The sequence below is a fragment of the Elephas maximus genome, chromosome 21 (genome assembly GCF_024166365.1).
Source record: "Elephas maximus indicus isolate mEleMax1 chromosome 21, mEleMax1 primary haplotype, whole genome shotgun sequence".
NCBI lineage: Eukaryota > Metazoa > Chordata > Mammalia > Proboscidea > Elephantidae > Elephas > Elephas maximus.
The window spans coordinates 8,758,319-8,770,964 of record NC_064839.1 but is presented as its reverse complement, the minus strand read 5'-3'; the positions used below and the strand labels follow the sequence as shown (position 1 = coordinate 8,770,964).

The following is a 12,646-nucleotide window of genomic DNA, read 5'->3' as shown; positions in this document are numbered from 1 at the left end:
GTGAAAAGGAGAGTTAGTTGAATGACAAGTCTTGAACTAAGAACCTTTTAAAAGATTGGCTGTACCAGCTATCAATATTGGGGAATGTTGACGGGAGTTTAAGAACACCGAAAAAACATTGACCTAGGAAAATTAACTTTGCATTTGCATGGATATTATGATAATTATTTTTTTCTCAGCTAAGAATCTCCACCTTATGTTTTAGGCTTTGCCCATTTATTAAAGTTTTAGTTGTCTGCCTTTTTTTCTAATTTGGAGAAAGTATAAAATTTCGTAAATCACACGGGAAAATTTCACACCATCTTTGTTGCCAGTTTCATTCTGTTTTAAAACTTTAAAAATTGTATTTATTTACTTCGGCTAAAATGTAAAACCATCTCTGAAGTTTGAAAGAATTTTTCACAAAGTAATCCTTATTACGTTTTAAGTCCATTCCACTGCAGTGCAAAAGATTCTGACTCACAGCGACCCTACAGTACATTTTAGAGTCAATTCAATTACTTGAAATAGTCACATGTATTTTTGTTTTGCATCTTTCTAAATTTTTGGACATACAGAAATATATGGCTGTCTGAGCTAAAAAATGTGTTACTAGATTGAAGATGTCTAGACAAAGAGTAACCAGAGTTTTCTTACAGAGAACTGAGCTCCTGCCAGCAACACACATATTTGCTGCCTTTCTCTTTTCCTTTAATAAGCATGTAGGATTTATTTTCTTCTGTAGTCTTTATTTCTTCTGAAATGCATGTCATAGCAGTAAGCTTTGAAAACCGTACTTCTGTTTTTTTCTTCTTAACTGAGAAAAAAAATTCCGATTTTACTTAACTGTTGAATGCAGTCGCTCAAGTTCAGTGCAGAGTAGCTAAGCGCATAGTATCAGTGTTGGATGTTTCAGTATGTTTCCATCTAGGAATGAAAGAGCTACCAATTGGAATCATTTCCCCAAATTAACCGTTATGTTTGAGGTTTTAGAGTCTCCTGATAACTCTGTGAACGGCTTAAAAATTTCCTGAATGACATCAGTTACTTCCTGTGTTATCTAAAAACAGTCGTTGTGATTCTGTTTGTTACTTTTATAAGAAAATATAAACAGTTTCATTTGAAAAGTATACTAACTGACTCTAGTATAGACTCTACTATCAAATTCTGAGCATTGTTACATAGTAGCCTAATCACTAAACAATAGATGCTGTTCTTATATAACATTTAATAAGTGATTATTATGTATTTCCTGTCTCATCCATATAAGCAAATGTAACTTATCAAAGACAATCAAATTTTCAAGTCATAAAAGGGAAATAAAATTGTAACAGACCACAATTATTGCCTCTTGTCACGCACTGCATCGTGTTAATAACTGCTCACACTGCTTTCAATTAATCTAATACTGATTGCTTCTAACCTTCACTAAACAGCTATGGAAATTGCTCTAGTTTAGCCTGTGACGCTTATGATTAGAGTCAACAGTTTGACATGGCCGGCTCACCTGATGCGGTCGCCTCCTCACCGCCAACTTTCTTAAGGTCTGGTAAGTGTGTAGACCCCAAAAGGGTCCCTTGGTATTTTTTAAAAAACCTTAATTTCTGAAGGTTTATGTCACCATATGATGTCATTTTGCTTTCTTTCTTCTTTGGTGGGCCCAAGCTCGAGCGCCATTTCTGCTGTTGTTGGGCTCAGGTGTGCACTGTTTTGAGTGTAGCCTGTCACATTATTGTGTGTAAGGCATGTGAGGGACCAAGAGCAGAGTCCCTACCCTGACACCTGCAAACGGTTTGGCCAGAGGCAGTTCAGTTCTTCTGTTTCTGGGAGCCTCAATTGTCAAACGAGTATACAAGGCAGCTCCTTAAACCCTTTTTTGTTCTCTTGCATAATGGAAGCAGAGTTTATAAATTAGTAACTTTTGGTCAACACCCCATAGCCCCAACTTGGAATCAGCTTCCAATGAAGTAAACATCATCATATACAGTTTCATAGACAGGAAACAGAAAGTCAAGAGGTGAAGCTGCTTGCACCAGGCTGGGAGACTTTTACGTTGCCAGGCCATGTGCTTTGTGCTCCATCCCCTAGCTCCTCTGTGTGAGGGCTGGAGGAAACCTTGGCGCAGTGGCTGTTAACCTGTAGTGGTTGGTGGGCCCCTTAAGTTGTGTGAAAACTGTGTAATTGCATCCCAGTTGAGTGCATATTATTTTGAAAACAATTTCTGGGAGGTTCATGGACCCAGGAAGATCCACGTATGGATTCCCTTTAGGAATGCATGCCTTTGAATGCATCTTTCTCACTTTAAAGAAAAAGAAATGGGTGTTGTTAAATGGCCAAATAGATGAAATTAAGACGGAAACTGTAGGGTCCTTTCCTGTAGGTCGTGGCCTAACTGGGGCCATTTCAAAACTGATACTTGTCAGAACACTCTGTTGCATTGTTTCTAATGTACCCAAAGCAAAATATTTAATTCTCAGCACCCATTAACAGGCAAATGTGAGATGGGCCAACCCAAACTGTGATAGACCACTTCAGAAGTGGTCCCCTTCCTTATCTCCATCCCTAATTCCTGTCCTGTCAAGATGGAGGAAGAAAATCGCTAAGAAAAGCAATAGGAAATAGCTTAGGGAAGAATCACAGTCAAACAGGAGAAAACAAAGCTTATACTTTAAAGAACAAAAATGATCCTTGTCTTCAGTTGTCATCTGCTAAGTGACAAGATAGCATATTATATGTAACAATGTCTATTTATTTCTGATGTCATATCTGAGCTAAAAGAATGAAAGAATGTGTATCTTTGGACTGTGTTTTCTTTCTTTTAAGGCATCAGGCTGTTTTCTATCTTGGCTTTCCTAATAAGGCCTTGGTGGTTTTCCAGCACTAGCAAAGCCATTCAGTAGTAATGGGGAGATAGAATGCTAGAGATAATGCTTTTATGCCTCGATAGTCCTAAAAATTTCAAAACCCAAGAATGGTGCTTTAAAAGTAAATAGAGTGTTTGAAGGCATATACAAGAAGTAGCTTTTCCAATATCACATTACATCGAAGTAGACTGCAGCAAGCAACAATAATATCAAACTTCTGTGTTACAAACCACTTCAAGACTGTTAAAACCACTCTATCTGCAGTTTTTTTTTTTTTTTGGCTCCTCTAACCAAAATTTAGTAAGACTGTAAAGAAATATTTGAAAATGTAATCTGTTCAAATAAACACTCAGTTTGCATTTATAGTTTATTTACTGATTTGAAATTCTGCATTTACGTTGGCATGGTTTGTTTCCCTGTCATAGCTCCTTGGACATTATTATGGTGGGAGAGTGTTTCGTTGCATGATTGAATTTAACAGTCATTTTAAAACATGTCCTGGGTTCACAACTTTGCTTTTCACTTGTGCTTCTGACTAGAAACTATCCAGTGTTGTGAAAAATGAAAGCCAGTATCTTGATTTTGGAAAATTAGTTTCTCATGTACTGGAATTGTTGCATGCGTTTTAAGCCTCCTTAGTCCTCCGGATATCTGCCCCTGCTATTATTTCTTTGTTTCTTCCCTGTATTGAACTTAGTGTGAGTCCTGCATTTCTGTGTGTGCATACATGGGTTGTGCTCTGACTGCCAATCTGTCAGAATGTGCTGTGGGTGAATGTCATTTCTTTCATTTTGATTCCTTAAATCCAGCGAGAGATCTAGATATTCAGGTTTTTCTTTAAAGAACCTTGGAGTAAAAAGTACAAGACACTGAATTTACAATGAAATTCAAGCAATGAAAATAAGTTACATTTTGTTTATGTGATAAAGGAGTGTGGTATCCTATACCTTAGATTTCTTGTGTTTCTCATTGGACCACTCCAGCCACACACGCCAGCCAGTCAGCTAGAGCTGTCACCTTGGCATTGCAGTTTAATTGTCTGTAGTAATGGTTACAGTACGTTGTGACGAGGTAAAAATGTCTTGGCATTTTTGCTTTCATTCTTAGGTGACAAGATAATTGAAAAAATTATTTCTTCTTAAAATGAATTACCATTATCTGTATTTTGGCTTCCCAGGTTTATCAACATCTGATAAGTGAGTTTATCAGCCTCTGACTTGAATTTTTCCCATTACTCATTCTCATTTCTTTTTAGATTCTTTTATTAATTTCCTCTTGTTTCTTTGCTTACCTAAAAAAACCAAAACCTAGTAAGGTTTTATTATATATTCTGGGAAGAACTCAACTTTTTACTTTACATGTCTGAAACTCTCTTCTTTTTAGGCATTTATGTAGCAGTTTTTTGTTTTTATTTTTTTGTTGTTGTTTAGTCTAATTTGGCAGTCGCCTAATCAAGGCTCCTGGACTGTTGTGGGTTGTGGCCCCTTTAGGAGCCTGAGGAGAGACCACACACTTGTAGTCAGCTAGGCCTGAATCTAATCCTGGCGCTGTTGTGGTGTTGCGGTTGCCACGGAGGGGGCTCCCACTCACTGTGACTTTATGTGTAAGAGACGGAAACATTCCCAGGTCCTGCACGATCGTTGGTGTGTTTGTGTCCACTGTTGTGGCTGTGTGTCAGTCCATCTCATTAAGGGTTTTCCTCCTTCTTGCTGAGCTTTTGATGTTCTTTTCCAGAGCTTGGTCTTTCCTGTTGATGTGTCCAAAGTAAGTGAGCCGAAGTGATGGCCAGCCTGGATCCTAAGGAACGGTGTTTGTATTTCTTCTAAGAGTGATTGGTTCTTGACTGATCTTTTGTTTACTACCTGTTTTGTCTTGGGCAAGTTACTTCGTACCTCTGAAACTCAGCTTCATTCTCGGTAAAAATGAGGATAATAAAATTTACCCGGAGGGATTATAGTGAGGATTAAGTAAGAAGTTATGTACTAAGCAGTTGATATTTAATAGATGTTCAGTAAATTTTAGTTCCTGTCCTTCCAAAAAATATGTCTTTTACAATATTGCTGATAAGTATTAAGGATTTATTCAGAACAGACCTGGTTGTTATTATCCCTTTCCCTCATTTCGTTATCTACCCTCAGAACAGGTATTTGATTAAGAAAATCTGCCATGTTTAAATACAATTAGCTTGAATCAGATTGCCCAGATTCTAATCTTAATAGAGCTGTGCTGTGTCATGGTCCATTCCATTTTGTAATTTTAGCTCTCGTTTTACTCTAAATCCATCTCATTTTCGTCAATAGTCATCTACAAGTTTAAAGAAATTGCTTCTGATGGTTTCCGTGGAGACTCATATTAGACAGCAGAGAGACAGGTCGTTATTTTATGCATAGTTAGTAGATATTTTGGTCTTACATTTGTATGTGCAATGGTTTCCTCCAAGTAGAATGGAGTTTTCAGAAAGCACTTGTAAATAATACTCTGCTGGGAGTTCTGATCTCTTCTTACTAGGTCCTGCCCTGTAATCTTGTAAGATTTAGGAAGCAGAGGCCATAGGATATGGCTTAACTCCCTCAGCATGAATCTCATTGACCTTAAAGCTTACTCTCTGTGTCGTTAATCCTCTGCAAAGATGACGCTTCAGATTTCATAAGTGAAATGGTCTCATGAAGAGGGTAACTGCTTCTGTCTCTGCTTCAGATTATTATACAGTATTCGCATTGTGTGTTCTAAAAGCTGTTTTCCTCTTGTTATTTTCTTCATCTTCCTTCTTCTGTGAAGTCAAAAAAAAAAAGGGTAAGAGGAACTCCCAAGAAATCCTGGTTGCTATATCCCGGTTCCGACTGTGCATTCCTCAGTGGGTGTAATCTTGGATATCTCTGACATAACCTAGCTAAGATAAAACTCTTGTTTTCTACCTGTGTATACCTCCCTAAATCTTCTCCATCTTAGTAAACCAACCCACCTTTTTCCCAACTGCCCAAGATAAATATAGGGGTTATTCCTTTCTTTCCTTTACCTTTTTTATTCAGATTATCTGTAAGTACTTTCTACTGCATCTCCTAAACACGTACCAAGCGGTCTATTTCTCTCCAGCTGTACTTTGACCTCCCTAACCCACGCTACTTCCCTCTCTGCTCCAGACTGTTGAAATAGCCTGCTTTCCACATTTTTGCCTCATCACAGCCTGTTCTCCAGTGAGAAGGATCTTTGAGAAGGATCAGGACAGGTCACGTCACTGTCCTGCTTAACATCCTCCAGTGGCCTTCATCACGCTTACCGTGAGTTCCACAGTCCTCTCCCCTGGGTTACAGAGCCCTGAGTGTCCACTACTGGCCTGTGTCTGTGACCCCCTGTGGAGCGCCCCTCTTCTCTCTCCCCCACTGTCCTCCAGCCGTGCTGGCTCGTTTCCCTTAAGTCACAATCTCACTTTTACCATAGGCTTCTTGTAGTAGTTATTTCCTCTCCCTGGAAAGCTCTCTATCCTGCTCTTTGGGTATCTTGTCCCTTCTGGCTGTCTTTTTGTTGTTATTAGGTGCCATTGAGTCAGTTCTGATTCATAGTGACCCCATGTATAACAGAACGAATTACTGTCCTGTCCTGTGCCAAGTTCACGATAGTAGGTATGTTTGAGTCCATTGTTGCAGCCACTATGTCAGTCCATCTCGTTGAATGTCTTCCTCTTTTTCACTGACCCTTTGCTCTCATCAAGCATGATGCCCTTCTCCAGAACTGGTCCCTCCTGATAACATGTCCAAATTAAGTGAGATGAAGTCTTCGCATCCTTGCTTCTAGGAGCATTCTGGCTGTACTTCCTCCAACACAGATTTGTTCCTTCTTTTGGCAGTCCATGGTATATTCAGTATTCTTCACCAGCATTATAATTCAAATGTGTCAGTTCTTCTTTGTTCTTCCTTTTTTATTGTCCAGCTGTCACATGCATATGAGCGGATTGAAGATACCAGGGCTCTGGTCAGGTGCACCTTAGGTTCTCATTTTAACCTTAGCTTAGGCTTTTTCTGCCCAGGCACATCACGCTTAATTAGGGTACTTCTCCCTCTTTGCTATTGTTTTTTTTTTTTTCCTTCTCTTAGCCTCTCTGCTCGTCTTCATCCGCTAGAATACGAGCTCCACAAGAGCAGAGACTTGGCCTACAGGTAGTCCCTGACTTATGACGTGGTTCTGTTCCGCCTGTTCTAAGGGCTCTGTCACAAGTCAGTTATGGCCTCTTTTTTTTTTTTTTTAGTTTTCATTATTGTCTTTTATTAGCAATATCTTTATAAGTCCAATTTTTGTTTGTCTTTGGGGCTGGAAACATTACATATAAACTTACAGATACAATGACATCAGCAAAATCACGCACTGCAACATTGTATGAAGCGTGTATTACTGATGATAACACCAAAAACCAAACCCACTGCATGTAGCGTGTATTACTGATGATAACACCAAAAACCAAACCCATTGTACGTAGCATGTATTACTGATGATAACACCAAAAACCAAACCCATTGCGCTTGAGTTGATTCCAACTCATAGTGACCCTATAGAGCAGAGTAGAAGTGCCTGTAGGGTTTCCAAGGCTGTCATCTTTACGGAAGCACATCTTTCTACTGCGGAGCAGCTGGTAGGTTCAAACTTCGAACCTTTTGGTTAGCAGCTGAGTGCTTAACCACTGTGCCACCAGGACTCCTTATTACTAACAATAAAATGTACAAAAAAAAAAAGACAGTTGTAAGTGTGGTTCATTATAACTCAAATGTGTCATAAATCAGGGACTACCGATATTTTGTTCACTGTTATATTCCTGGAGTAAGAAACGTGCCTGGAATTTAGTGTACGCTCCATAAATCATGTTGCTTATCGTGTCTGAGTCCTTCTTGCTCCTTACGAGAGACATTATCATGACACAGTTAGTGTGTGCACTTGAGACAAATACAACTGGGCTCTAATCCCAGTATTGATGCTTATAAACTGTATGAACTGCTTTTGCACCCAATTTTCATTGTTGTATGGTGGAGATAATAATGTATTGCTCTTAAGTTCTTTTGTGAAGATGAAATAATGTCTATGAAGCACCTGGTAGTGGTAGTAGTAGAACTAGTAATAACAGTGGCGATTGTAGTGTTGATGGTAACAACAGTGACAATTTAAGCAGCTAATCTTAATACATGCTGGTATATGCCAGGGAGCATTCTAAGTGCTGTATGTTTAAATCTCACAACAATCATATGCTATAGGTACTGTTACACTCTTCTGAAAAAAATCAAAACACAGAGAAGTAACTTAAAGTTACATAACTAGTGTGTGATAGAGCTAGTATATACAAACTCAGCCAGAGCCACTGCTCTTGAGGACTGTGTGTACTGCCTTCCTCCTCTTCATCATCCTGCTGCCAAGTCCATACATAAAACCAAAAAACCGACTGCCGTCGAATCAATTTTGACTCCCAGCAACCCAAAGGACACAGTAGAGCTGCCCCATAGGGTTTCCAAGGCTGTAATCTTTATGGAAGCAGATGCCACATCTTTCTTCCACAGAGTGGCTGGTGGGTTCGAACTGCCAACTTTTTGGTAAGCAGCTTAGTGTTTTAACCACTGTGCCACCAGGGCTCCTTAGTCCATACATAGACTCTGTAAATGGCAGTGATTATTATTTGCATAAGTAACATCATAATAAATGGAGAAAAGATTGAAGATGTCAAGGATTTCATTTTACTTGGATCCACAATCAACACACATGGAAGCGGCAGTCAAGAAATCAAGCATTGCACTGGACAAATGTGCCACAAAAGACCTCTTTAATGTGTTGAAAAGCAAAAATGTCACCTTGAAGACTAAGGTGCGCCTGACCCAAGCCATGGTGTTTTCAGTTGCCTCATATGCACGCTAAAGCTGGACGATGAATAAGGAAGATCGAAGAAAAATTGATGTCTTTGAATTGTGGTGTTGGAAAAGAATATTGAATATACCATGGATTGCCAAAAGAACAAACGAATCTGTCTTCGAAGGCATACAACCAGAATGCTCCTTGGAAACAAGGATAGCAAGGCTGCATCTCACATACTTTGGGCATGTTATTAGGAGGGATCAGTCCTTGCAGAAGGACATCATGCTTGGTAATGTAGAGGGTCAGCAAAAAAGAGGAAGACCCTCAATGAGATAGATTGGCACAGTGGCTGCAACAGTGGGCTCAAGCATAACAACGATTGTGAGGATGGCAAAGGACCAGGCAATGTTTTGTTCTGTTGTGCATAGGGTCATTATGAGGGGGAACCAATTCAACGGTGCCTATCAACATTATTTGTCTCTTGAGGATGCTTACTGCTCTTCTGTCATTCATTTCAAATTAATCTTTATTGGACCTTTCTAATGTCATAGGAATTTTGTAGTACATGATGCTGGCATCACAGAGCTCATAACCTGATGGACCTTTATGCAGAGCTAACGGGACTTCAGTGCTTTTGCGTGTATCCTAGTCTCTCTCCTGGACTCTTGCAGTTGCCTCCTGCTTAACTTTGTTGTCTTATAGCCTTCCCCTCCCACTGTACCACCTCCCAAGACAGTCCATCCTTTAAGTTGTTGCCCGGGCAGTTTTTCTAAAATGAAGAACTGAGCTTGCTTAGCAGTACTGCTGAGCTCTCCATCTCCTGCAGGATTTGGGGTGAGGCCATTAGGGAAGGCTCTCTGGAAGTGACAGTTAACCTGAAGAAGGAAATAGGAGTCAAGTGAGAAGTTGGGGTGAGGAGGGTTGTAGGCTAAGGTCCTGGGGCTAGACACCCGTTTCCATCGAGTCGTTTCTGACTCATGGCGACCCTGGATAGAGCTGGGTACTTGAGAAGATCCTGTGGACAGAGCTTTGGGAATGACAGGGATAGATAGGTGAGAGAGGAAGGCCTGAGATGGTAGGGCCTTGGGGACCTTGAAATTATTTGGATTTTATTGTAAATGGAAAGGAAAGCCAATGAAAGATTTGAAGTAATGGAGTGATAAGACCTGATAAATATTTTATCAAGGTCCTCTGCAATTTTATAAACAGTGGTTTGAAGCAGCCTGATAGCAGAAGCTGCATGTTACACGTCTCTAACACCCAGCAGAGTGCACAGGACTGGGCCATGGCAGGCACTCAGTCCACATTTGATAATGTGTGGCTATGAAAGCATGGATGTTGACTGTGGCATCAGTCTGGATTCACAGAATGTGGTCACCTTGATTACGCATTAGAACCTTGTTGTTCTTTGTCGTTGGATCAATTCCGACTCATGGTGACCCCATGTGTTACACAGTGGAACTGCCCCATAGGATTTTCTTGGCTGTAATCTTTTAACAGAAGCAGATTGCCAGGCCTTTTCTTTCACAGTAACTGCTGGCTGGGTTCGATCAGCCACCTTTAGTTTAGTAGTTAAGCACAAACTGTTTGCACCAGCTAGTGACCTTGGCATTAGAGCCTTCCTGCCATTTATCATGTATCTTTGAGTTAATTAAGAGACTAGCTTTTAGAATGTGGCTCATTTAACAATTAAAATTTACTGTGTGTGCCTGTAGTGAAATCTTGTATACCTCTTTATATCATCATGATAATCTCTGTCCATATCTTAAAATGGCCTATTGACTGTTCTATTTCGGAGGAATAATCTGCCAGTCCGTACAAGGCATTGCCCTGTCTTTGCTTTGTTAATGCTGCAAGACACATGCAGGTATCATTTAATTTACCTGTAAAAGACCTTGGGCTTGGGTGTGTGAACTGTAATACGTGTGTGTATACATATGTGTATATACGTGTGTGTGTGTGTATATATGTACATATGTATGTTTGGAAACCCTGGTGGGGTAGTTGTTAAGTGCTACGGCTGCTAACCAAAGGGTCGGCAGTTCGAATCCACCAGCCACTCCTTGGAAACTATAGGGCAGTTCTACTCTGTCCTGTAGGGTTGCTCTGAGTCGGAATTGACTCAACGGCACTGGGTTTGGTTTGGTTTGTATATATGTTTGTATGCATGTATATGAGCCCTTGGCTGCATACCAAAAGGTCGGCAGTTCGAATCCACCAGCTGCTTGAATCTACTCGCCGTTCCTTATAAACCCTATGGGGCAGTTCTACTCTGTCCTGTAGGGTTGCTATGACTTGGAATCAACTCGACAGCAGCAGGTTTCGGTTTTTGGTAATGGCTTAAGTGTTTACCAGTAAAAACTGTATTGCTGTTGAGTCAATTCTGACTCAAAGCAACCTATAGGACAGAGTAGAACTGCCCCACAGGGTTTCCATGGAGTGACTGGTGGATTCAAACTGTTGACGTTTTGGTTCTCAGCCGAGTGCTCAACCACTGCACCACCAGTGCTCCTTTAAGCCATTAGAACATGTCTTTTATGATTTTTTGTTGTTGTTCTATTTTAAATTTCTGATTAGAAGACAGATAATAGAACATTTTAACTGCAGATGTTATATATGTAGTCTTAACAAATTGGTAGGTGCATTCTGATTGTTCATTGTATCTTTCTATGATGTGTTTGTAATAAATTCACATTTGTTCTTATTTTTGTCATATTAGGCCTAGATTAGAAGTGTTTTTTAAAAGATGAAAAAAAGTATTTCTTTTTTTTGCTATATGTTCTTTTTTTTAACAGACTTTTCTTTTTGCTATCAATGATATGACTATATCTTAGTGCTCTAAAAAGAATTCTTCATTTTTAATTCCTTGATTTCATAGCTTTCTTCTCTTTCAGTTTATACTTCACAAATTTTTTTGAGGAAGTTGCTTTAAAGATGAACAGATGTGGTACCTAGACATTAAGTGACATTCAAAAATCACAAGGAGCATTTTCTTAAGTATATAATTTAAATAGGTTATTTTTATAGGTTCTCATATATGCTTCATGTGTTCACTGTGTTCTTTTATATCTTTCAAAATATATAGCGTTAGTTTCAATTTATTATTTAAAAAATTTTAAAAAGCATATTGTTGTACTCCTTTTATTATCATTAACCTCACAACATCTGTGTGATTCTCCTTTTTGTCCATTTAAAATTTGAGTCTTAAATAGCGTAGGACTGAACGATTGTAAATATACAGACCCTAGTCGTGGTGACGAGCCAAACCAAAAAACCAAACCTGTTACTACTGAGTCGATTCCAACTCAGCGACTTTGGAGGGCAGAGTAGACCTGCCCCATATGGTTTCCAAAGCTGTAATCAGACTGGCACATCTTTCTCCCGTGAGCCACTGGTGGGTTCGAACCGCTGACCTTTTGATTAGCAGCAGAGCGCTTTAACCACTGCATCACCATGGCTCCTTGGTGATGAGGAATCATGGTGTTGATTTGGGTTATAGACTGAGTCTTATTGCTAAAGCTGTGAACGGTGACCGGGAAGGACAGGCGTGGGGTCTCGGACTTGGCAGCTGAGCTTTGGTCCGTCCTGAACCATGTATGTTTTAAGTTTCCTTAACAAATGTTTGAAAACACGCTCTTATCAGGTGCCTAACCTGTGTTCTTTATTACACTTCTGACTTCTTTCAGCAGTTGAACCAGTGAAGAATTTTCTATATATGTCAACTAGTTTTTTCACGTGGTTGTATTAACCTTCAAACTTGGTTGTAAATATCTGATGGGTGACTAGATTTAGAAATGATCACTGTGTCAGAAAGAAGGACCTTGGCTTGCTGTGACTCATAGTGGACTATTTTTTTCATGGAATTTTCAGCTCTTAGGGAGCTGTTTATTTTTTACAATGTACATCTGAACTTTTAATACAGCCTTTAATTTAGGATGATGACAAGCCTCATTATTCCCCCCCCCCGCCCCCGGCTT

At 39.6% G+C, this 12,646-nt stretch overlaps 1 protein-coding gene across 4 annotated transcripts in view; it reads left to right on the top strand.

Moving 5' to 3' along the window:
* The window catches only part of PHKB (phosphorylase kinase regulatory subunit beta), a 257,076-nt gene that overhangs the window by 793 nt on the left and 243,637 nt on the right, over positions 1-12,646 (top strand). Inside the window, exon 2 of one of the 4 annotated variants that reach the window (XM_049864305.1) lies at positions 1,416-1,528. The exons of the other annotated variants lie outside the window; for them this stretch is intronic. Coding sequence (XP_049720262.1) covers positions 1,474-1,528 — 55 coding nt within the window. The 5' untranslated portion in view covers positions 1,416-1,473. The remainder of the gene's footprint in view (positions 1-1,415; positions 1,529-12,646) is intronic. 4 annotated transcript variants of the gene reach the window in all.